This window comes from Macrotis lagotis, chromosome 2 (genome assembly GCF_037893015.1).
Source record: "Macrotis lagotis isolate mMagLag1 chromosome 2, bilby.v1.9.chrom.fasta, whole genome shotgun sequence".
Lineage (NCBI taxonomy): Eukaryota > Metazoa > Chordata > Mammalia > Peramelemorphia > Peramelidae > Macrotis > Macrotis lagotis.
In genome coordinates this window covers 343225102-343251622 of record NC_133659.1, presented here as the reverse complement: position 1 = coordinate 343251622, position 26521 = coordinate 343225102, and the positions used below count along the sequence as shown (strand labels likewise).

The window sequence follows — 26521 nt, the reverse complement described above, 5'->3', positions numbered from 1 at the left end:
CCAACTCAGTAGACTTTTAGGACCTTTTCAATATGGCTTCCAACTTCATCATTTCTTGGTGAGAGGTTCCCAGAAAATTTCCATGGGTTTCTGGGAGCCTAGGGGGGTACCTAAAGGGTTTGTGAAGACTTGGAACTAAGGGATACCCTCAGGGGCATATGAAGGCTTGCATCCAGGCTAGAGCTGAAGTCAGGATAAAGGATACTAAAACAGAAAAGTGGGCTGCTCAGGGAGAATTCTTAAGAAGCTTAGGAAGTCACTAAGGGATTTGAGAAAACTTCAGTCATCCCTAGGGGTTATGAGATGCCTAGGAGTATCCCTAAGGGCATGTGAAAATCAGACTCATCCCAAAGGTATCCACATTAGAGTTGAAGTCAGGACAGAGGATACCAAAACAGGAAGAGATGGGATGCAGTGGGCTGCTCAGGGAGGATTCTCCAGAAGGTAGGAGGGGAGAGCTTAAGTTGGCCTTGCACAATGGTAGGATGCAATAGGTAGAGAAGTAGGAAGAGCACTTCAGTTCAGAGAGACTTTCCTAGAGAAGATCAAAGAGAAAGATGGCAATAGTGGTCATCATCCTTCAATGTATGCCCTATAATTATCTCTGAAGTAAAGCATCTCAAAAGGGGAAGGGAACTTAATATGGCATCTACTCCAAGTCCTAGGATGCCAAAGTGGCCTGGCATCTTTGGATTCCTTAATCCTGCCTTTGTCTCTTGCTAACTGTATGACCTTCTGTTAACCAATTAACCCCACTTAAGCCTCAGTTTCCTCATCTGTGAAATGAGGGGGTTGTATTAGATGACCTTTGATGTCTCTTCTGGCTCTAAATCTAGGCTCCTGTGAGTCTACTCTGGTAGGAATTCCTTCTCAGGAATTCCTTCTAGAGCATTCCCAACAAGTGGTCATCCAACAGTTTGAAGACTCCCAAAGAAGGGGAAGTCATCCCCTTCCTGAAGAAGCCCCTTTGCCTTTGGGACAACTTTCAGCTAGGAAATTTTTCCTTCTAGTGAACCACAATTCACTTGGTGGCATCTTCTATTCATTGCTCTTGGCTCCATCCTTTAGGACCAAGCAGATCAAAGCTGATCTCTCCTCCACATCACAGTCTTTCAGGTGCATGGATTGCTCTCATACCTCATCCTTTCCAACCCTCAACCAAGTTCATCTTTTCCAGCTCTTTCAACACTCTTTGCAGGACTTAAGTTATGATTCTCTTCAGCAATCCATCCTTATTGTAGAAACAAAGGAATGGATGCTCAGGGGAAGTGAAATGACTTTCACTCTGTACATTTTCCCAGTAGCCCAAGCCCCAGGTACCTGAGAGACCATTTCACATTTGCCATGAAAGTGGGTGAATCTCTAGGAACTAACCTAGGTACATAGAAGAGTCAGGAGGAAATACACATTCCTATAGTGGAGGAATGCAAGTCATGGGGTGACTATCAATCATACTGCCTTCTCTACTCTGACATCTCATTGACTCCCTGACTTTCCATTGAGACTGAATATGCCTCGATTCCCTAGTACCATTTCATGTCTCAACTGTGGTCCATCCCCTTCCACTGTCCTCAGAATCAGCTCACTCCTTCACAGGTCCTCTCTTCCATCAAGGCTCAGAAAACAAATTCTTCAGGAAGCACAGCCTTGCTCAGATGAAGGAAATCTCACCTCTTCACACTGTGCAGTATAAGGTCTGCCTCCATTCTCTGCCTTCATTATATTCTGCCTTATACCAACACTTACTTATCTACTTATACCAGTCCCCAATCTCACATACGCACACCACAAACTGTGAAAATCTTGAGACAGGTTCTGGGTTAGCCTAACCTTGGCAATCTCAGCACAAAACATATGACTCCGTAACAAGGTGCTTAATGATGATGATATCTGTCCTTTATTATCAAAGAAGACCATGACATCAGGGAGGTGATCCCATGACAAGCACATGATTTGGATTTGAGTGAGGAGGGGCTGTGCTAAGTTACTAGTCTCATTTTCTCCTTCAGAGTCATCTGGGTCCAGTGGCCAGATATGAATTAGGATGACTGGAGATGGCCCTAGATTTGAGGTAATCACAGTGAAATGACTTGTCACAAAGCTAGAAAGTGGAAAGTACCCGAGACTGGTTCTAAACTCCAGTCCTCTTGGCTCCAAGAGCAGTGCTCTATCCATTGTACCACCTAGCTGGCCCTGGGTACTTAATAGCTGCATGTTGAATGACAAATCTGCATTAACCCAAGCTGGGGTCTCTCCTTGAAAGATGACAGAGTCCCTTTTGCCTCTGTATCTCCCGTAGTATTGTACACTGTCATGGGCAAAAGAACTGAACTAAACTTAAATCATCTTTTTAACTTTACAAATGAGAAAACTAGTCAAAAGAAAGGGGGCTTGCCCACAGTCATACAGCAAGGTAGTGGCAGAGCTGAGATTCAAGCCCACAACCCTTGATTCAAAACCCAGGGTCATTCTCTATGAACCACATGTCCCCTCTCAGCAAATGTTCATATACACCTCATATCAATCAGTAAATCTGTAGCCCATGAGAATTTATTAAGGCTCTATTATATTCTAGACAATGTATTAGGTCCCAGGAGTACAAAAGACAAAGGTCAACCATTACCTATTCTCAGAAAACTTACATTAATTCTTTTGGGGGAGACACGTGTCCATATATACAAATTTGTCAAACTGCATAAATAGAGGTTGATCCCGGAGATGGGAAGGCACTAACCATTATGGGGAGATCAAAAAAAAGCCTTATGTAGAAGGCTGTACCTGAACTGAGCTTTGGAGAAAATTTGGAATTCTAAGCAGAGGTAGAGGAAGAATATATTCAAAGGAAGACACATTTTTTTCCTGGTTTAAAGGATAAGGAAGACAGGACATGTATTCCTTTCTAAATTATTAGAGATGACATTCCATTCCTCACAATATCTAAGAAATCAACCTTTGACCAGGAGTGCAGTGTTGAAAAACTTTAACATTTGGATAATGATGATGGTTAATGACAAAGATAGGGATAATGATGATGTTGGTGGTGATGATGATGGTGAAAATATTGATGAAGATGGTGGTGATGATGGAGATGGTAGAGGTGATAATGATGGTAAAAATGGTGATGATAGTGATGGTGATGCTGCTGATACTAAAATGATGATGGTTGTGGTGATGAAGATGAAGGTGAAGATGGTCATGATGATGAAAATGTTGATGACGAAAATGGTAATTATGGTGATGGTGATGCTGAAGGTGGTGATGATAGTAGAAATAGTGATGGTGATGATGATTATTAGTGATGATGGAGATGGTGATAATGGTTGTGAGAAGGATGATGGTGATAGTGAAAGCAGCAATATCAATAGTGTCAGCATTAACATCAAATAGAGGTCTCAAACCCAGTCATAGACCAATAAACAGGTAAGAGCTGACACACTGATAGTGACCTGACACTTATCAGTTCTCAGCTTCTACTGGTCCTTTATGTTTCCCAGTCTGCTCTGTGCTGAGCACCTGCCTTTGCTGAATAACTCCTTCCCAAATGGACCCTTGGTTGATGTCAGTACTCTGTGAGACAGACCTGAGTCTGGGATAGGGCTGGATGTGTCCACAAGGTCCAAGAGAGATGCACCTTCTTGTGATTTTTAACTTAATTAGGAAATCCCTCCACCCCCATACAACCCTCTGTACAGGAATCCTGGGAATTTAAAAGGGCAAGAATGACCATCTCCACTTTAAAAACAAATACCCTGAGGCTCCAGGAGAAGAAATTAACCCAAGGTTAGCTCCCTTATTAGTTCAAATCCAAGGGTTATGTATGACCTCCCCCCATGGGTCACTTCCATTGGGGGGGGGAGAAAGGGAAATTGTCATGTCAGGGTGGGCCAAGGAAAAGGTTGGGGACCCAGTCCAATTCAGTCTCCCACAACCTCTTATATGGAAAAGGTCCTAGATAAATGTGTTTGAAGTGATTTTTTGGAGTAGATTTGCTGAATTGAAGAGGATGAGATCCAACCTCTGGATTCCCTGGAAGCCTCTGCAGCCCCCAGGTGCACAGGCTACTAAGCTAAAAGAGTAGAGAACGGTACTAGACCCATGTGAAAATATGGGAGCAACTGCTGGGAACAGAGAGCAGACTTGGTCAGCCAAGCCACCTGCAGACACTCTCAGTGATCCTGTGAGCCAGGGACTTCAGTCAGGGGAGAAGATCTGACGTTGGCTGTCATTGCCTCAAATATCACCCCACAGGGCAGCCAAGGGAACAATCTCTGATGACTATGCTCTGAATCCAATAAGGGAGAGCTGAACCTTTCCTCTCACCCATGTCTTTGTCCAAGAGGAAAAGGAAAAGTGAGTCTCTAAGGTCCTATTTCTAAAGGCAGGCTTTGCACTTTCCCTCCCCTACTCAAACAGATGAATAAGAAGAAACCCTGGTGAAAGACCTGGTTTGTGGGACTTCATTCTATTCTCTGTAGTTTTTAAAATATTTATTTCAACCCTCCTACCTATCCATCTGAGCATTTAAATGTATATGAAGCCTTAGTCCTCTAGGAAAAGTGAGTTAGATATGACACAGACCCTACCATCATGAAGCTTGAGTCTCATTTAGGGAAATGACACTGTGAGAAAGAATTGAGTATTTTGTTTTTCACAAGAATGAGAGAGGATATTGCAAGAATCTCACAGATGAGGAGGCTAGGTGGCGCAGTGGATAGAGCACCAGCCCTGAAGTCAGGAGGACCTGAGTTCAAATCTGGTCTCAAACACTTAATTGCCAACCTGTGTGACCTTGGGCAAGTCACTTAACCCCATTGCCTTAAATATTTTTTTTTTAAAAAGAGGATAATACATTACAAAAGTCAGGATTGTCAGGTCTTTGTGTGAGCCAAATGATGCAAGCCTTGTTTAAAGTAATGGGAAAGTTAGACAAAAAAGGAAAGGTGATTAAAGAAATAACTGACCAATTAGTGAGCTAAATGCAGCCCCCTTGCCAGAGATCAAGTTGCCTTTCTGGGCGGGGGGGCTGTAAATTAGCTCAAACTTGTCAAGAACTGACCTAGGGTCTATGACCTTTACAAGTGTGCCCGTTTAGTGAGGTTCTAAAGGGTTGATGTGTCTTAAGACTGTACCCCCCTGCCCCCATGATGAGGACCCATTAGGACTCAGAGGGGAGGATCAAAGTTCTTCTAACCTATATAATTTTGAACATTACCAGAATTCTGGGTAGCTCTCAGTATGGGGCACCTGTGTCTTCCAAGAACCATTAATAAATGAATTAATTTTCCCCCCACACCAGTAAGGTAAGTCTCTTTTTTTCCAATTAGAGTCAATTACTTCTTCTTCCCATAATTCAGCATTGTAGCAGGAAAGTTTTGAGTGGTTTCAGGCTGCTTGGACTATTTCTCCAGCTCTGCTGAGAGAAGAAAGGATACTAGCTTATTTATAACACAGACTTTCAAAACGTCCAGGCTTCCAAGGTGGTACACCTTCACACAATGCAGATGGAAGACTACCAACCTTTTCCCTGCAGAAATTTTTCTTGTCTATACTCATATATGTTTACCCCAGGAAAAGGATCACTCAATAGGTTAGGGTGGGGGGGACTTCCTCATTTCCCATTGAAAAGTTATTTTAGTGTCTCCCAAGAAGCAAAGGCTCATTCTTTCAATATCCACATTCTACTAGTGAGAAACTGCTTTACCTTGTCTCTGGTGTGTTGGGCTACCCAAGTTTTGAATGCCTTTTCAGTGATCTCTCTGTCCACCCTTTCAGTCTAACTTGCTATCTTTGTCCTTACAGAAAAGAACCTCTACTTCATTTCAGTTGGTGGTAAATAGGCTGATGCTAGGAGACTCTCCTGGTCACTCAGTCATTTAAAATGGGTCAAAAGTCACCACATAAATCTATCATTGCCAGGTCTGTGATTCAGAGACCACAAAGGAATTTTTTTTTACCTTTTAAAAAAAATTATGGCAATGGGGTTAAGTGACTTGCCCAAGGTCACACAGCTAAGCAATTATTAAGTGTCTGAGGCTGAATTTGAACTCAGGCACTCCTGATTCCAGTGCTCTATCCACTGCACCACCTAGCTGCCCCAACACAAAGGAATTTTCAAAGCATCCTTGTCCAAGTCCCTTATCCTGCACCTGGAGAAACCAATGCCCAGAGATGGGAAGAGATAATCCCATCTTATATCATGGCACTAATAACAAGAGTCAGAACTGTTCTGGAGCTGAGGAAAGAAGAAGCAAAGCAAAGAAGCAAGGGAATTGATTGTGTGGCCTTGGAGAAGTCCCCTCCCATCCCTGGGGCTCAGTTCCTTCATCTTTAAAAATGTGATCTTTGGACTCCAGGATTCTGGAATACATGATAATAAAATCAATATAAAATAATAATATGATCAAATGAGAAGATCTGAGGCAGCCTGGGAAAACAAAAAGAATGTTAGCTTTGGAATCAGAGGCAATCTCACTTCAGATAACTAATTCATCTCTCCAGACCTCTGTTTCCTCCTCTGTAAAGGGAGGATCTCTGTAGCCCTTTGAAGTTCTAGCTCTAATCCCTGGGACTAAATGAGATCAAGGTCCTCTAAGCTTGGATGCTCTGTGCCTAGGACTGGGCCCTGGCCGGGCCTCCATTTTTAGGGCAGCTCAGGCCGATAAGTTCCCACCCCAGCCCCCACCCAACCCTTTGTAGCTTCCCTGTTTATATTTGCATTTCCAAGCTTTAACCCAGAGCCAGGCACACTGAAAGCACTTCTTCAAATGCTTGCTAACTTAACTTGGTTCTGACAAGGACTCCCAGAGCTCCAAGTCAAGTCAGTATCTTCTTCAACTCCAGTCTACAGGGCATCATTGAGCTATCTCACCATCATCTTAGACTCACCACAGTTAAGATAAAAAATAAGCTGTCTTCCTTCCTCACCCAAATATCCTTCTTAATGTGCAGTATGTCTCCAACTTTCTACTGATTAGGTTCCAAATCGGTTATTTACAAGACCCTCCATCCTCAAAAACAATCCATTAACAGATCTTGTCCTCTACTGCTCCACCAGCTCCCAAGTTCAGACTTTCTGGATTCCATCCTCCCTGGACCACAGCAGTAGGCTTTCTAATTGATCTCCCTGCTTCCAGTCTCTTCTCTCTTACTCACCACCTTCTACTTATCATTCTCAGGCAAAGTTCAAATCATCACCTCATCTGCTCAGAATCATCCATTGGTTCCCTATTACCACTTGGACAAAACATGAGTTCTTTGGCCTGACCTTGTACCAACTCCTCTTTGCAGTTATTTCACAAAACTTCCCTCAAAATCTGCTATCTTCCAGTCAAACTAGCCTGCTCTCAATTCCCCAAAGATGACCTACCATCTGCCACTTTCATGCCTTTGCCCAATTCATGTCTATGCCTGGAATGCCCTTCCCTTATCCTCTCTACTTCTTAGAATTCTTAGCTTCCTTCAAGAATTGGCTCCAGTGCCACTTCTTCCAGTAAGCCTTTTCTGGTCTCTTCCCACTCTGAGTCCATCTCTCTTATTCCTCACATCACAATGTTTACTTATCTTTGTACATTTTACAACTCCTCAGTAGACTCTTAACTTCCAAGAGGGCAGAAATTTTTTTAACTGAACTCCTGGCAAAATTCTGTAAGATATTACTGAAGGGGGAAACAGGAAGAGGCAATGATTTGAAAGCTGACCTCCAAAAGATCTGAGAAAGTCTGGCCTACAGATGACCCTGGACAAGGCACTTAACCTCCTAGTGCCCCAGAATTGACCCACATTAGTAGAGGAGATTTCCTTACTAGAGGGGTTCTATATACTAATGAAATTATAGGCCTGCTATAGAAAGAAATATTCAAGGGAAGGCTAGTAAATGTCTAGAAAAGATAGTAGTAATCAATCACCAGAAACCCACCCAGTTTCACCATCAACTGATCCCACAAAGCTAACTTAATTTCCTGTCTGACAAAGCTACCACACCACAAGATCAGAGGTCTGGCTCTAGGAAAAGGACTTCAGCAGATCATTTACCATAGTTTCTCTGGCTGCTCTTGTTGTTACTGGGGGAAGCCATGGGTCAGATAGGTGCACATGAAATGGAAAACTCAAAGAGAAGTCATCAATGACTCCATGTCAACAGAGCAGGAGGTGTTTAGTGGTGTATCCTGGTTCAGTATTAAGACCTGGTCCTGAACTATCAAACAGTTTTCTTAATGAGTTGGAGATAAGTGAAGACCGATTGCTCTCAAGATTTACAAGTGAACTGCTGGTGGAGTTCTGAATTGATTCAACCATTCTAGAGAATTTGGAACTATGCACACATAGTGTGCACACATTTTGATCCAGTAATACCGTTACTAGGTCTGTATTTCAAAGAGATCAAAAGAAAAGAACCTAATTGCACAAACATTTTCACAGCAGTTCATTTTCTTGTGGCTAAGAATTAGAAATTGAGGAGATGTCCATATGGCTGAACAAGATGTGGTAAATGATTGTGAAAGAATATTACTATGACGATTTCAGAAAAACCTATAAAGACTTAATATGAATTGATGCAGAATGAAGTAGGCCAGAGTCAGGAGAACATTGTACACAGTAACAACAACATTGTATCAATATCAAATGTGAATGACTTCGCTTTTCTCAGCAACACAATGATCTAGGATAATTCCAAATGTCTCATGATTTAAAATGTTATCTGCCACCAGAGAAAGAACTGCCTCTAAAAGCAGATCAGAGTATACTATTTTTCACTTTCTTTTTCCTTTTTTATTTTATTTTTTGAGTTTTCTTTTACAAAATGACTAATATGGAAATGTTTTACATGATTACATATATAGAATCTATGTCAGATTGATACAGAATTTTGATCAGATTAATAACCATCTCATGGAGAGAGTAGGAGAAGGAGAAAGAATTTGGAAATCAACATTTTTTTTAAATGTTAAAAACTGGGGGGCCAGCTAGGTGGCACAGTGGATAGATCACCGGCCCTGGAATCGGGAGTACCTGAGTTCCTGAGTTCAAATCCAACCTCAGACACTTAATAATTACCTAGCTGTGTGGCCTTGGACAAGCCACTTAACCCCACTGCCTTGCAAAATCTTAAAAAAAAAATGTTAAAAACTGCTTTTACACATGTAACAGATGGAGGGAGGAATTGAATGTTATATTTTTAAAAAGACTTGAAGATAGCAACAAACAAGGAGGGGTAGCTAATATGTTGGAAAACAACTGGCTTCCCAATCATGAAATGGCCACCATTCTCAATCACCTCAACATCTCTCAATCTCACTACTACAAGAGCTTCTTCACTGAACTCACCTGCTAAGTTTCAAATCTCTCTAGTTTATCTTCTAAAATTGCCAAACTGATAAACACAAAAGCCCATGTGTAATTATATGACTCCCCTATTCAAAATGCTTCCATGAGAGCAGCTAGGTGGCACAGTGGGTAGAATATCAGCCCTGGAGTTAGGAGAACCTAAATTCAAACCAACTTCAGACACTTAATAATTATCTAGACAATTCCAATACTAGACCTATATCCAGAAGAAATCTTAAAAAAGGGGGGAAAGTCCCACATGTTCCAAAATATTCATAGCAGCTTTTTGTAGTGACAAAGAATTCGAAATTGAGAGGATGTGGGGAATGGCTGAACAAGTTATGGAATATTATTATTCTATAAGAAATCAAGAATGGTCAGTCTCCAGAGAAGCACAGAATGAATTACAGGATCTGATGCCAAGCAAAGGGAGCAGAACCAAGAGAACAATGTGTAATCTACAACAATGTGTGTTGATCAGCTTTGATAGCTGCAGCTGCTCTCAGCAGTTCAGAGAGCTGGGACAATCCTAGGAGACCAACTATGGACAATGCTATCCCCATCCAAAGGGAGAAAAACAAAAACAAAACAAAACTCTCCAGAAGCTGAATGAAAATGACATTCACTTTTTAAAACTTTCTTCTATGTCTTTCTTTCCTATCTCATGATTTCCTTTCTTTTCCCTTCATCCTAATTCCTCATACCAAAAATGACTCATCTGTAAACATGCTAAACACAACAGTGTGGTCACCTGATTGTTTGCCACTGAGGGGAGAGAGGGTGGTAAGGGAAGGTGAAAGGTAATTATGGAACTTAAAAATACGTATATGCATATGGATGAATGTTAGAAAACTTTCATAACATTTAATTGAAAAAATAAAATACCAATTTTTTTAAAAGCTGTGTGACCTTGGGCAAGTCAATTGCCTTTTCTGAGCCTCATCCTTGATAATGGCACTGGCCTCAAAGCCTTGTTATGAAAAATAAATGGAATGACATCAACAAAAGGGTTTGCAAACCCTCAAGGACTATACGTGTTGTCATTCAGCTCTGCCATTTTAGGGACAGCTCAGGAAACTCACTCTTTGTAGGACACAGCATGGATCAGAAAGGAACTGACACTGAGGCTTGGGGAGTTTATGTGATATGGGTTGAGGTTTGATCAAAGAGCATCTCAGTCCAGTTATACCTGGACTTACAGAAAGTTAGCTGCCCTTCAGGACCCAGCCCATCCAAGACCAGGGGCATAAGTCCCATTTCCATTCCAGCTAAAAAGGAATACTGAGAATCAAGTGTGAGCATATAACCAGCAGATAGAGAATGGTAACTTTCCCAAAAATAGTCAGTGACCTTCAAGTTGGGTGGGAGTGGAGGCGGCCTTCCATTTGAGACACATCCATTGAAAACTTTATAGCTTCTCCTAGGGAAGGGAGGCTGAGAGTGGATGCCTCTTTCATCAGCATCACTGAGCAGCAGCAATCTGAATGGACCAGTTGGGAGGGAGGGAGGTTTGTCTGACGATCCTTGTGTAGAGTCACCAAGAAGTGCAACCACCACAACAACAAAAAGGCGGGGGTGGAAGGTCCTCAAGAAAATAAATGACTGTAGCAATACTGTCAGTCGCACATGGCCAAGCCTCCTGAGCTAGGACGTGACAAAATGTGTTGCTAAGAGACTGGTGAGAAGCAAGTTCATTGAAGGATACTCTGAAAAGGCTGCCAGGCTGTGCTTCAATGGGGACCACATGGAGGACCATCCACTGGACTCAGATTCCCATCCGCTGGATCAATCCAGACAGTTTAGCCACACTGGTTCATCACAGTACTTCACTGAGATGTTGGCTTTGGGGGGAGAAGGGCAAGGGGGCTCCAGTGGGTCTCCCATCAACAGAAATGCTCCAGTCACCTGACTCTGAGATGTACAAGAAGATTCACTCTCAAGTTGAAGATTGTCCACTTTAATGTAAAAGTCTACTGTGTGCCAGATACAGGGAATGCAAAGACAAAGAGAAATCATCCCTGTCCTCAAGAAGCTTCCAGCCCACTGACCCAGGAGACAATGCCTTTAAAGAGACAAGTCAATACAAAATGGATGCAGGCAAAACCTTGAATCCAGAAGGGCCTTGGAAGAATAGGAAGAACCTTAGAGTTGTTGTTATTCATCTCATTTGACAGACAAGGAGTCATAGTAAAGGTCACACAGTTAGTCAGAGGCAAGAAGAAAGGCTCAGGTGTCCCCATCCATCCCACACATGGATGAAAGGCCATCATCGAGAAACAGCATCCTCCAAGTTCTTCAGACATTTCCCAGAATCCCAGAATACTTAAAGAACTTGATTCAATTAATTTTGGTGCCATGGGGTAACTAGGTGGCACAGTGGATAGAGCACCAGCCCTGGAGTCAGGAGGACCTGAGTTCAAATCCAACCTCAGACACTTAATAATTACCTAACTGTGTGATCTTGGGAAAGTCACTTAACTCCACTGCCTTACAACACCCCCCAAAAAATGGCCCCAAGTGGGCACCAGCCTCTGCCTCAAGTACTCCAATGTCAGAGAACTCCACTATCCTCTCCACTGGCCAACCCTCTTTGGACTGACTTTCATTGTTAACCTTATAGAAAATGATTCATCCACAATAGCTGTCCTATCACATCTAGGGGTACCTGGGGGTTCAGTAGGTAGAGTGGAAGGCTTGGAATCAGGAAGATTCATCTCCCAGAGTTCAAAACCAGCCTCAGACACTTTCTAGCTGTATGATCCTGGGCAAGTCATTTCACCCTGTTTGCTTCAGTTCCTCATCTATGAAATAAGCTGGGGAAAGAAATGTGAAAAGAGGAACACTTCCTGCTCTTGCCAGACTCCCTCAGGCCTCCCTAGATTCCCAGCTCCAATGACATCCTTTCGGAATCCTGTGCTTCAGACTCAGAAGTTTCCTCCAGGACTCTTCCCTTGAGGAGCATTAATCACAGGATGAGTTAGCATCAATGATTATGAAAACATTACATGTCACTTGGTAGTCTCCATCTCATATTCAAATCGTTCTGACGGTCACCACTTGTGCAGGACCTTTTCACATTATTGACTTTCTGCTTGAATGACATCCAAGAGAAAGACCTCTCTTCCTCTCCTCTTCCTCATTCCTTCCCCCCCCTCAATCTTTTATCCCTCTCTTCTTTGCCCTACTCCTTTTTCATATATATCATCTTCTTCCTCCCCATACCCCCATACACACTCAAATCTGCCTAACTATCCAGGGAGAATATTTTGGATCCTCTTCACAGTTAAAAAAAGTTTTCACTCTATTTGCAAATCTTTAAATAACAAATGAGGATTCTAAGAGCTTCATGAAAGGGAAAATTAGAGAATGAAGTTTCACCTGTCCTGGGTATTATTCTGAGCTCTGCCCTCAATCAAGGGATTCAAATCCCTAGGCACAAAGAGAAAAGGGATGATCATGAAAAATGTCAGAGACCACTTCCAGTTCCTACTTATTATGTCATTAGTGGACAATCCCCTTCATTTCACTAAGCTTCAGTTTCTTCCTCTGGAAAATGGGGAGAATAATCGCTATCCTGTTTCCCCCCACATAAATGTACCTCAAGGTTGTTAGGAGAATCAAACGAGCAAAGAATGTCTATGGAGACTACAAAGTGCTCTGTGAATGTCAATGGAAGTTATTGCCAATGCCAACAATGCTATATGTGATGGGTTTTGATCAGTTTTAACTGAAATTTTCCTTGGCATTGCACAAACACAAAAGAGCAGAGGCAAGGCTTCATGATCCTTCTGAAAAAGGACTGAGGCAAACTGTCAAAGATGAAAAAAGATGAGCAAAGTAAAACAGAAAGACAATTAGGAATTTCAGGTGAAGTTGTGAATTGGTCCAACTGCTCTGGCAAGCAATTTTCAATTATGAAAAGAAAATGACAAAAATATCCAGGCCCCCACTGACCAAAATTCTCATGGCTCAACACATTCTAAGCAATCTGATGACCAAAAGAAAAAAAAAAGATTCCATAAATTAAAAAAATGATGGCCATGCATAGGGGAATGCTGTTGTATATCAAAGTAAGGGACTATTCTTACATCATTAGAAGCAATGAATGTGATAAATACAAAGAATTATGGAAAAACTAAGACAAACTGGTCCAAAGTGAAGGAAGCAAGACCAGGAAAAAAGAATTTACACATTGAAAACAATAATTTTGATGGAAAGAACAAAAATCTGAAACTGAACACTATGTAATTAAAAACAAATGTCTCTAAACAAGAGGTGGGAACAATGTAGCTCCTTCCCTTCTTTGCAGAAGTAAAAGATTACAGGTGGAACTCTGTCACAGTCAATTTATGTAGGATAATGCAACTAAATTTCTCTCATAGTCCCTGTCTTTTTTATTCTGTCCTTGGGTAAAGAGTTGGGAGTGGGGGAAGGATGCATTACGACATGAAGAGAATGTAAACCAAAGATATCAATTAAAATTAATGATTACAAAAAGAAAATACAAAGAACTAGAGGTGGGGAAAAGGGGAAAGCAGTAGATTATAAGATCAATTTGAGTTAAGTGCAGTGAGACTGTTAAAAAAAAATCCAATGACAATATAGGTGCCATTAAGAAAGGACTAGTGTCCATAGTACAAACAGTAACATTTCACTATTTGCCGTACTAGTCAGACCACATTCTAGACACCACATTTTCGATCAACCATCTAAAATGCATCCCAAGATGCCCAATGATAAAAAGACCTGAAAACTCATGCCCTATAAAGATACAAAGAAGAGTCAGAGGACTTCTGGCATGATGAAGACTTGAGAGGAGCAGGATAACTCTGTCCAAGTATTTGAAGTCATGCATATGAGAGTTTAGGCTTGACCCCAGATGAAAGAACTAGAAAGAAAGGGAAGAAGATTTCAACTTGATATATGGAAACAATGATAATTTTTGTTGTTCAGGAATTTTTCAATCATGTCCAACTCTTCGTGACCCTATTTGGGATATATCTTATACGCATAAAAGGGAATGTCAACTGTATAAAAAAAGACCTACATTTTGACACACAATCCTTTTTCTGGTATGCCCCTTCTGATTTTGTTGTTGTTCAGTCATTTCAGTCATATCTATCTCTTTGCATTCCCATTTGACGTCTTCTTGGCAAAGAAAAATCCACTTTTCCATCTAGCTGTCCAATTGATATTTAGAACTATCTAAAAGAAAATGGGATGCTCCCTGTCCCTGAAGGTCCCAGAAAGGCTCAATATGACCAGTAGTCAGAGATACTTTGCTATAATATTCAGGCAGAGGTGGACTCAATGCCTGAAGAATCCCACTGGGCTCAGAGATTATATGATTCTGTGCCTCAACTGTGCCATAACCCTTTGCTTGTCATACTCAGAAGGCTCATACAAACATTCTACATGGTTCATAAAAACACTACCATTGAATCTAGTGGTTTTCCAACTTATATAGGGCGCCAGAGTTTTCCCAACAGAAGCTCAATACCAGCTTCTTCTGTCTTCAATGAAATTTTTCTCTCTGTGTGTGCCTCAATTTCCTCATCTGAGAACTGAGGAAATTGCACTCAAAGGTTCAAAATCACCTTGAGCTCTAAAATGTAAGCAAATTGATCCAGCAGCAACCCCAAATCCAAAATGAAGGCTGAATCCAAGCTCTGGAATCTACCCCAGTCTTTAAGTATTCAGAATTCTGTAGATATATCCTTTCCTGACCTAAGTCAATCTGAGGAGTTTGGGACAACAAAATAAAATAAGTTGGAGGGACTGGTCCATACTTCTTTTAGGCTTTTCAGACTCTGCTGGCTCTTACATTCCAACTCAAAGGTGGACATTTGTGCTAGTTCATGCACATATGCATGCATGCGCGACACACACACACACACACACACACACACACACAAACACCCCCAACAATTCCCAGAGTTACGGAATCCAAAGACCAGTGACTAGCAGAAAGAAAATTATAGTATTAGAAAGGACCTTCTCATCCAAATCCTACATGAAGTAGAGCTCCCCTACATAGCATCTGCCAAGTGATCATTCAGCTTGTAGCCAAAGTTCTGTGGCAAAGGTGATCTAGAGAGTTCAGCAAGGAGACCCTGGTCTTGAAGTCTAAGGTCGGGGTTAGGGTCAGAGGGGACACTTCCTGGGTGCTGCTTCCCCTATCTGTGCCTCAGTTTCTTCCTCAGTAAAAATGAAAAGTGTCCTTTTCCCAAAATTCTGGGGATCCTCCCAATATAAGTTCTGACTGTTGGACAGTTTTATTGATTTATGGCTGAAAGCCACCTCCTCTGGTCTTCCTAGTCCCTGCATGTTAACCCCTTAGCTTTCCAGAGAGGCTTTGGCTAGGCAAGATGGTGGGCGAAGAGCTGCCTCGGCAAGTTATGTGACCTTCTGGAAATTACTTCTATACAACAATAAGTTCCTGAATCAGAAGGAGGAAGGAGATGAAAATAATTGAGTGGAAGTTGCTGTACACATCCATCCAAAGAGAATGGAAGCAACCATCTTCTATCCTGAGAAGCTTGAGCCTCATTTGGGTGACTCCTGCAGTCCTTGGGGAATGGGGTCATGGGGAGGCAGGAACTAGGGAAGAGGCTTCCCAGGCCTGCTTCTAGGCAAATTGGTATCACTCATCTTACATTGGTTACAGCTCAGGCTGCATCAGCTGAATTCTTTGCTATGCCCAAATCTAATTTGCATTTTGTTGAACTGCATTTTCTTGGCACCTGGACACTGATTTCACTGGTGTAAAACTGGTTGGTTGGTAAGAATCAATAACAAGTTCAGAATGCTCTGCCACATATTGGACATGGACAAATAGTCCACGTGAACACCTAGGATGGGTAACCTAAATTCTGATGTAAGAAATGCCCAAGAAGACAGTCTCTGCCTAAGCAGACTGGTTATCTGCTCTGAAATTTTGAATGACAGTGCCTAGGAGTACAGGGTCAGGAAGTCAGCTGCTGGACCCAGATGGAGGTCCTCATGATTCTCTCCAAGACAGGTCTTCTATTCACTCTCCCACCCTGTCCTGAAAGCAGAGGGTTAAACTGGCACTTCTTTTCCTCTATTCTCCCTTTCTCCTGGTCCCCCCTTCATTTCATATCCCAAACTGGTTGAGGCTCTGAAAGTATCTCTGCCCCAATCTCAACCTGCCATTCAGGCCTCAAACAAAAGTTAAAACAACTTCTCCAGTACATTACAGTTTGCTGAGAACTTCCCTTGGGTGATTGCCCTAGAAGAGAAGCGCTACCAGAATTTTCATTTACAGAACTGTGCCCAGGGTCAAACAGCTAGTAAGTGTCTGAGGTTGGATTAGGTCTGAACTCTAGGCCCAGCTTGCTATCCACTCAGCTGTCACCCCAATGTTCTGTCTGTTAAGAGATTCACAAACTTCAGTGCCACAAACAAGTGATTATTATTATCCAAGCTCAAAGAACACTGTTGTTTTGATTTTTACTTTTGAGGGACAGGGATAGCTTGTTTCCTTAGACTATCTGAGCTGGAATCCAGGTTTGACCCCTCACTAGCTGGGAGACCTTGGACAAATCTACTTCATTTTTCCAGTTCTTCGTTTTTTCCCCTCAGCCATAAAACAAAAAGAGTATCTACGCTGCCTCTCCTCACAGGTCTTTGAGAAGACAGAAAATGTTTTGTGCCAATGAAGCACTAAAGAATATCAACAGCAACAATAATAATAGTAATATATAACTGGCCTTGATAAAGTCTTTACATCTCAATGATAGTTTCAATATCATTATTCCCAGTCGGTAGAGGAAGAAATGGAAGCTCGGACAACTGAATGTCTACAGACACCTGGTCTGTAAGCGATATTGTTTTTGTCCTCTGAATCCAGGCCTTCCCAGTACCAGGTCCAGAATTCTGTCCATGATGCTTCATATAAATGGTAGCTGCCATTGGACAGCCCTGTCAGGTGTCCCATAAAGGTAAAAGAAAGGTTTCCACAGGCACGAGGGAGAATAGAATCCCCCTTTCTTGACAGAAAGGCCAGCAGAGAAAGCACAGTGCTTTAGGACTAGAGACTGGCTACATCCCTCACACTGTCCCCTGAAACCATCTCCAATCAAAGCCTCAATCTCTTCTTCACAACCTGGAGCGACTTCTACCATTCCACAGAGAAAAAAACAAGCCTGGTATTCCATAGACCTGAGAGCTACATGCTTTCAGAATAAATGACTGCTCCATACCAGGCCTCAGTTTGCCCATGTATAAAAGGAGGGAATTGGACGGGGCTCTCCTAGGACTTCTCTGTACATTAGCTAGGTAGCATCATGAAGAGAGGGTTAGACTTGGCATCAGAAAGACCTGAGCTCCAACACTGCCCCAGGGCAGCTCAGGCCAATTCTGTCAGCTTAGGTCTCATCTATTAAATGGATAAAAAGAGCACCTACCTCACAGCTTGAAGATAATAGATGTACAACACTTTGCAAACTTCTTTCCTATTCCAAGACCCACTAGATCTGACGCTCTATGAGACATAGTCAAAAGGATCCAAGTCTAATTGACTCTTGGTGAGCCTTTTCATCTTCAACTCTGGTTCTCAGTACCATCTATAAAATGGGGCCAATGCCCACCCATTAAGGGCCTCATCTCCCCAACAGAGTGATGGGTAGAAAGTACCTTGTATGTGATAAAGCTTGACTCTAGGGGGACCCTAGCCCCATTTTCTGTAGGCAATGGTCTTGGGAGGGGAACTTGCTAGGTCCACTACTCCCCTAAAGAAGCTTATTTATGGGATCAAAGGCAGTGATCAGAGATAGCTCACTGAATAAATGCAATAAGAGAGATCAGCTGTGTTCTTCCAACAGCTGATCTTTTAAGTGGCTAAAATATCAAAGCAAACATTTTAGAGTAGGTAGAAAGGATATTTCTCAGCTACTCTGATGGCTACTCAGCAGTGAGCCAAGCAACTACAAGAACAGCAAGAAAGAAAGATGAAAGATACAAAGGGGGAATCATCCTCCCTAGCAGTGCCCCCAGTACAGTTTGACCCAGACCTGGGCTTTTCCTAAGCCAGACCCTCTCCAAGAGTAGTCAGAAATGTAGGGCAGGGAGAGAAGAGAGAGAGAGATATAAAAGGGAAGGAGGACAAAAGAGGGGATGGGAACAGGAAAAGAGGACAGGAAATGGGGAAAGGAAGAAGAAATGAGAAAGAAGGAAGGAGAAAAATCACAGGAAAAGGAAAGAAAGAACAAAATCAAAGAGGGATATGGCTCCATGGAAAGAGTTGGTAGATGAGTAGAAAAAGCCTTTCAAATGAAGGTGTACAAGCAAGGTAGATGGTACCCCATTGGGCGTGGAAGGAGAAAGGAAGGATCCTGTTATTGTCATTATTGTATTATCAAGAACACCCCTATCCTCCCAGTCACCAGGCCCTCCACCGAGACAGTATCATCTACCCTTCACTTTCTCTCAGTCTCCCATATCCAGTTGTTGTCAACGCTTCCTAATGTCAACTAGAATCCCTCAAGTTTTATCTCCTCTGATCCTACTTGTCCTCTTAGTGCAGGCCCCCATCACCTCACACCCGAATTGAAGCTAGAACCTCCTTATTGGCCTCTGTCTCAAGTTTTTCCCCCCACTCTGTGGCCCATGCTCCACTCAGCTGTCAAACAGATCTTCCTGAAATATGGATCTGACTGTCACCCCACCTCAACCCTATCGTCTCTGGAAGCAAATTATAAAATCTATTTGGCCCTCAAAGCTCTGGGTAACCAAGCCTATCTTTCCAGCATTCTTACACCTTCCAGTTCTCCCTAAATTACACACTCACTTTTCCAATTTCCTTACACCCTCCTGAATCTCAGGCAATCCAAGGACAATGGCCTCCTTGCTATGACTCCCAGAAGAAACTCCATTTCCAATCCGGCTGAGGACATTTTCCATGACTATCTACCCCCTGGACTGCTTTCTCTCCTCATCTCCACCTCGAACCCCAGATTAAAAAAATTTATCATCTTCAAGAAGTCTATTCTGGTTTCCCCTAATTCTAGGGTCTTCCCTTGGCTAATTATCTCCAATTTATCCCACACATAGCTCACTATACATAGGTGTCTGCATGTGTCTCCTCCATTCAACAGGAAGCTCCTTGAGGACAGGGACATATTCTGACCTGTTTTTATATGCCCAGTACTTAGCACATGGTAGGTGCTTTAAAATATTTGCTGACTAAAATGTATGAGGATAGATCATATCCAGCCTTTATATCCTCTGCATACAATATTTATTCAAAAAATGATTGATTCCCTCAAAAGGAAAGTCAATGGATTATATTGATATTCCTAAGAGAGGAATCCACAAGTAATCAAATGGTGGGGGTGGGGGAAGTCCCCATTGTGGTACAAGAAAATGAGGACTTGGGTTAAAGGCTGGCTCTGCTATTTAGTTCCTTGAGCAAGTCAATTAACCTCTTTCTGGTTCAGTTTTCTCAGGTGAAAAAAATGAGGGTGTTGGACCAGGTGCTGCAGATCTATGATAGGGAGACAATAATCTTGAGAAAGAGTCTTCAAAAATTCATGCTTGCTAAAGAAGTATCCCAGGTATGCATACAAATAGAAGTTCATCTGGAAGATACAAGCACAGGCCAAGCCCACTGAGTCTGCCATCATTGGTGATTTCTGCCAAGGACTAAAGACTTGCCTGGTGGTATCTGTACCCCTCCTACTTTTCATAGAAGACTCTGTTCTGAGTCAGCAAACAAAACTATCCACAAAAGGCTCCTCTTCATTTGCAACCTTCTTCTGGTCCCTTGTGTATTTGGGACCAGTTTTATCTGGTATGTGTGTGTGTGTGTGTGTGTGTGTGTGTGGTTTACTTTTTTGTGAGTCTACTGTAAGCTGGAGGTTGTAAAGAACAACTTCATCCATATAGAATTGTATGGGCTGCTCCCCAATCCATGCAGATCACTTCTTTAATAATAAGAAAAAAATCATTTTAAGAGATCAGCACATAGGATGGCTGATATTTACAAAGAAATGCTCCAAAGTTTGATGATTTCAATAAAAATGCTATTGTCTCTCTATGGAGACTCCCAATAGCAAGGGGTTGGGCCAACTAATGGAGTCTATACACAGTCCATCTTGTTAAAGAAAAATGACAAAGAATAGAACAAGAAGAGGGTACTTGTCATGATGTGTTGATGGTATCACTTTAAGAGAAGGGAAAGGGGGGCGGCTAGGTGGCAGCAGTGGATAAAGCACCAGCCCTGGAGTCAGGAGTACCTGAGTTCAAATCTGATCAAAGACACTTAATGATTACCTAGCTGTGTGGCCTTGGGCAAGCCACTTAACCCCATTGCCCTGCAAAAACTTAAAAAAAAAAAAAGAGGGGGGGAAAGGGAAAAATAGAAGATCTAAGGAGTAATTAGGTGGTGCAATAGACCTGAGTTCAAATCTGATTGAAGACACAATATGATATGACCTTGGACAAATCATTTAACCCCATTGCCTTGAAAAAAAAAAAAAATCTAAGGTTCATATTCTCCACTCTCTACCTCCAAACCATTACGGTGGAAGCAAAGGCTGGAATCACTGGATTGCCTAGCAAACTACTACCTCATTTATCTGTGCTATTTAAAAGTAAAATAAAATTAAATAACAATTCAAACAAGTTGCCTATATTCACATGTACAACTTTTGGTGGAAGGACATTTAAAGCTAATGGCACATTTCAAGGAATCCAATGGGAAATTGATGAATGGGGCACTGAATAGATCACTTGCTATGACTGTATTTCTAATTGATATGGATAATGTTCTCATCCATTCATTTGTCTATTGATTTCATCACTCACGTGTGCCTCTTAATTGAACTTCAATCTTCATTGCAGTTTGCCTTTCCAGGCTTAGTCAATTCACAAATTCATTCTATGGGACAAATGCATCACACTCAAACAAAAGTGACAGCAAATTGTCCTTACAATTAGGCAGCAGGATGGCAAAGTTGATGGTGCACTGGGTTTCTATTCAGGAAGACGTGGGTTCAAATTTAACAGAAAAACTAGCTGTGTGACCCTGGGCAAATCACTTGACCTCTGTCTCAACTGTAAAATGAGGAGTAACAATAACAGCACCTATTCTGCAGGGTTGTCGTAAAGATGAAATTATATATTTGTAAAGCGTTTAGGGCAGTCTCTGGAACATATGAGCCATCCTATTAAATGTTTATTCCCTTCCCTCCAAAAGCCCAGAACAGTGAAACATTCCTCCTCACCCATGTCACCGTCCAGACCCGGTGGGGGGAGGGGGAGATGTCATTCACTATTCTGAGCAGAATGAGCTTTGGTTAAGACAAAAGTCTGAAGGATCCCTCAGGTTTCGTTTGGAAATTTCTCAGAAAGTCCCTTTAATGACCTTTCCGACTAGGAGCCTGCCAATCATTAGCCAACTCTCCGAAGGAAAGGCCTCACCAAGCTCACATTAAGTCTACCAAACTCCTTTCATTGGTGACCTCTGATGGATTTCAACTCTAGGCTTCCCAGAGAGAGACACAAGGCAGGTTTATTAGCATGCTACACCACCTCCTCCTCCTCCCCAGCCTCCCCCCTCCTCTTTCCCCCTCCCCCTCCCATTCCCTCCCTTCTTTACGAGCCCTTGTTAGATAAAATGCCACAAAGGGAAACTGGGGAAAAAACCATTTGCAACCACAAATCTGAGTTCCAACCCATCAGGCCAAATCTTTATCGTTATGCAGAGCTTTTCTCTAACTTAGAGATGAGTTTAAAAAAAAAAATAAAGGGGACAGGGAGGAGTTTGTTTTTAAAGTGAATTTCTTACAAAAAAAAGAAAAGAGGGCGGGAGCTGTCCGCGCCTGGTTTATGGGAGTTCAGGCTGAAGGCAAAAAAGCAGCTCGCACCCGGTTCCATCTTTGGCCAAACCGAACGATGCTGTTCGCCTCGCCTGCCCTAGTGGGGCTTTCTGGCCCCCCAGATTCCACCACCACACCTCCTGAAGAGTGGCTCATCTCCTCACCCACTGAAGCAGTCTGGAAGTAGGGGCGCGATCGGGGAAGGGGTGCAACAGAACTCAGGGCCCTCCCCCAAGCCGCAGATCTCAGCCCCCCCCCCCCCAGGAAGCCCCGCGAAGGATGGAGAGAGCTCCAGTGGGGGAGGCGGCCGGCTCTGGGGATGGACTCGGAAGAGTCAGCAACTTGGAGTCTCCTGGGGGAGGAGGGTGCCGGGCACCCTTAGTTATCACTTCCCCGCAGCTTTGCTTCTGCTTCTGCTCTTCCTCTCGGATCGGACTCCATTCAGTGATTAAGCATCTTTGTGCTCGGCTGCAGCGAGCATCCTAACCCCTCCCCCTCCAAAAAATGGCCTCGAGGCCAGCAAAATGGGAATGTTCGGCATGAATGGGCCCCTCCCCCACCCCAAACTCTGCAGACTTTTCTCCCTGTTGAGAGGAGCCTCCCCCACTCCCGCACAAAATGGGAGCTCCCAGACCCAAGGGGGAGGCCGACCCCCTCGGGGACAATGAAGGCGCCAGGGGCTTCGCAAAAAAGATGCCCACCCACCCCCCAAAATACAGTTCCTCCCCTTCCCCAAAGCCATCCTTCCCTCTCCCTTCTCCTCCTCTTCCTCTCTCTCCCCTCTCCCTCCATGCTCCCTTAACGACCAGCAGAACCAGCCATATTCCTCCTCCGAGCTGCCATCACTTTTCAACTTTCGCTGCTACTCCTTCCCCAAACCCTTTCAATCTCAGCTTCCTTTCCGCGCCCCCTCCCCCCATCTCCCCCCCAGGCTTCCGCCAGCGAGCTGCCCCCCGCCCCCCCCAGCAGCCACGACCTCCCCCTCCTCTCCCCTCCCCACCCAGAGGTCTTCCTCTTTTCACCTTCCCGGGGGGGGGGGGGGGCGAGAGGTGGCAAAGAAATACATCTGACTGGGGGGGGCGGGGCGGGGGGGGGGGGCGGCAAGGCTCCGCTCCAAGTTGGGTCCGACTGAGCTCTGCAGCATTCCGATTCAGAGGAGGGGAGGGAAGGAGGGAAGGAGGGGAGAAGAATGGGGGGGAATCGCGGAAAAAAGAGAGGGGGTCGGGGAGAGGAGGGGCAAAGGAGAGAGAGAGGAGAAGAGGGAGGGGGAGGAGAGGAAAGCCAGCAGAGAGAGAGGGGGAGGGGATGAGGCGAGCATGGGGGGCTCCGCCAAAGGGGCTTTTGGAAAGCTGCGGGAGACGCAATTGGACGCGAGGTAGAAAGTTCTTGGCGGGGGGGAGGGGCGGCTGGGAGGGCTTTGCAATCCGACAGAGCCTGGATGGGCTTCGCCGAAGTACAGCCAGGGGAGGGGGAGGGAGGGGAGGGGGAGGGGAGGAGGGCGGAGGGGGGCCGCGGTGGCGGAGCGTGGAAGCCGCTCCGGCGGCATCTGTTCGTGGTGCTGAAACCCAGGCACGCCGGCTCCTCGCCATCAGCTGATCTCAGCTCAACAAACTCACAATGGCCAACTTTTCCCTCAGCCGCGAGCAAGGAGAGAACGGGGGAGGGGCGGGGAGGGACGCGGGGAAGGGGGGCAAGCCCGCATCTCCGAGGGAAACTTTTATTTTTAACGAACAAAAAAGCAGCCGCTGCAAGGTGGGCTGCGCGGAGGTCGGTCGGGGGGGGACGGGCTGGGGGGGGGACCGGCGGGGGGGGGGAGCGGCTTGTTTGTCTTTCTTCTCCCTCTTCCGCCGGGGTAGGCCCTCAGGACAACCACGAGGGAAAGGGGAAGGGGAAAGAGGGGGACCCCTCCCCAACCCAGAAAACAAATCGGTCGTTGGGGGGGGAATCTTCCGGTGCGGGGCGCAGGCCAGCTCTGCCCCAGAAACCAGAAACTGCTGACAAGTCGCCTCTGCCCGTCCCCCAGACACGCCAAAGTCAAGTGGCCCCAAGGAGCCCGAGACCCCAGCGACGCCCCCATTCCTAAACCGTGTCGACCGCCCCAAAATGGACGGCGGGGGGGGGGGGATTCCATCCCCCTGGCCCGGGCCCGACAGGCATCCGGGGGCGCTTCCGAACCACTGGGGCCACCCAGAACTTCGGGACCCCGGGCCAGGGCCCTTTCCGCCCGCGCCCCCACTTGTCCGAGCCGGCCCCCGGGGCCCGCGGAGAGGCGCACGGGGCCGCAGCCAGCCTTACTTGTCTCTCGGTTAGGGCCGCCAGCCGGGGGTGCCTCTCGGGGAGCTGCTGCTTGAGGTCGCCGTTCTGCGGAGAGAGGAGACAGAGAAAGGAAGGAATGACCGGGCCGGGGAGCTGGGGGGGGGGGGCGGAAAAGAGAGGGAGAAGCCGGGGCGCCGGGCCGAGGGCCCCGAGGAAGCGGCTCCCCCGCGGCACCTGGCACCGGGGCTCGGATGCCCGCAGGAGGCCTCCCGGCGGCCGTATTTACCTGTGGCTCGCCGAGCCTCATCGGAGCAACTAGTTTGGTCCGGTCTCTCCCTTAAGCACCCCCAAAGGAGGGATCGCCCCGACTTTCAAGTTTAGTGCTTGGGTTCTTAAAAAACACCCCCCCCCAAGCCAGAGAGACGAGCGAGTGAGAGCGAGGAAGAGCGCGAGTGTGCGCGAGTGTGCGTGAGTGTGGGCGAGTGCGGGTGATGTGGGTGAGTGTGTGCGAGTGTGTGAACGCGAGTGAGCTGGAGGGGGGGCGGAGGAACAAAGAGCCAAGTAAACACTGCCAGGCAGTTGGGAGCAAAGCTCATAAATATTCAAGTCTCGTCCTAATCTCTCCAACACACACGCACGCACGGGCACACTCTCCCTCTCACACGCGCACACGCTCGGGCCCCCCGGGTTCCGACCACGACGCCGCACAACTCCCGGCAACATTCTGCCCAACTCCTTTGGCAAAGTGGGCCGGCGGCCTGGGGGGAGGTGAGGCGAGGCGAACCCCGAATCCCCCCCCCACAGCGATGCAATAGTTGGGGAGCCCTGAGCAACGGGGGAGGGAGGGAAGGAGGGAGGGGGGAGAGACAGACAGACAGACAGACAGAAGAGGGAGGCAGTGACACAGAGAGAAGAAACTAGGTGGCTGCTGGGTTGGGGGGTTGAGCTTGTAACCCCAGCCGAGCGAGCTCTTGGCACACGCCAGTCGGGATCCCAGTTCTCTCGGGGAGTAGAACTCTGCCAATATGAGTCCCGTTCTCATTCTCTCTCATTCTCTCTCTCTCTCTCTCTCTCTCTCTCTCTCTCTCTCTCTCTCTCTCCCTCTCCCTCTCCCATTCCCTCTCCCTCTTCTCTCTCTCCTCTCTGTCTCTGTGTCCTCTGTCTCTCTCTCTCTATCTCTCTCTCTCTCTCTCTCTCTCTCTCTCTCTCTCTCTCTCTCCCCTCTCTCTCCCATTCCCTCTCCCTCTTCTCTCTCTCCTCTCTGTCTCTGTGTCCTCTGTCTCTCTCTTTCTCTATCTCTCCTCTCTCCTCTCTCTCTCTCTCCCTCTCCTCTCCCTCTCCGTCTTCTTTCTCCTCTGTCTCTATCTCCTGTCTCTCTCCTCTTCCTCTCTTCTCTTCTCTCCTCTCTTTCTTTCCTCCCTTCCTCTATCTCTCTTCTCTTTTCTGTCTCTCTCTTCCCTCTCCTCTCTCTTCTTTTCTCTTCTCTTTTCTCTCTTCTTTCTCTCTGTCTCTTCTCTGTCTGTCTCTCCTCTTTCTTTCTTTCCTCCCTTCCTCTTTCTCTTCTCTCTTTTCTCTTCTCTTCTCTCCCCCCCCGGGCCCGCCCCCACTTACCTGGTGCCCCTGGATGCCCACTCTTAACGCCTCCTGGAGGCTCTGGAGCTCCATCCCTGGAACTTGCCGGCCACTTTGCGGCCAGTTGGAGCCCGGCTCCCGGGGAGGCCTCGCAGGGGAGCGGGGACGGGCCAGGGTCCCCCCGAGTCCTCCCGAGGGAGGAGGAGGAGGAGGGGCGGGGGAGGGGGGAGGACTCAGCCCCCTCCCCCACCAAAATGATGGGCAGCCACTGCCCCCCCCCCCCAGCTCCCGGGGGACGGAAGAAAGAGCGGGCGCCGGGCGGCGCGGGGCGCGGGGGGGCAACTCCGGAGCCGCGGAGCAAGTTGGGCGCGCGGCGCGGGGCGCGGGGAGGGCGCGGGGGGCAGGGGCGCGGGGCGCGCCGTCGGGCCCCAGCAGGCAGGGACTATATTTCCGAGCCCGAGCGCGCGCCTGGATTTCCCTCGGCCTCGAGAAAAAGTTGTGCCTCGGCCGTCAATGCTCCTTCGGCA

The 26521-nt window shown here is 45.7% G+C and overlaps 1 protein-coding gene across 1 annotated transcript in view; it reads right to left on the bottom strand.

The window, feature by feature from the left end:
- The window catches only part of PHF21B (PHD finger protein 21B), a 118537-nt gene extending 92357 nt beyond the window's left edge, over positions 1-26180 (bottom strand). The window contains exons 1-2 of the mRNA XM_074227319.1: positions 26034-26180; positions 24462-24527 (exon numbers count right to left, since the gene is read on the bottom strand). Coding sequence (XP_074083420.1) covers positions 24462-24527; positions 26034-26087 — 120 coding nt within the window. The 5' untranslated portion in view covers positions 26088-26180. The remainder of the gene's footprint in view (positions 1-24461; positions 24528-26033) is intronic.
- Positions 26181-26521: the final 341 nt, after the last annotated feature.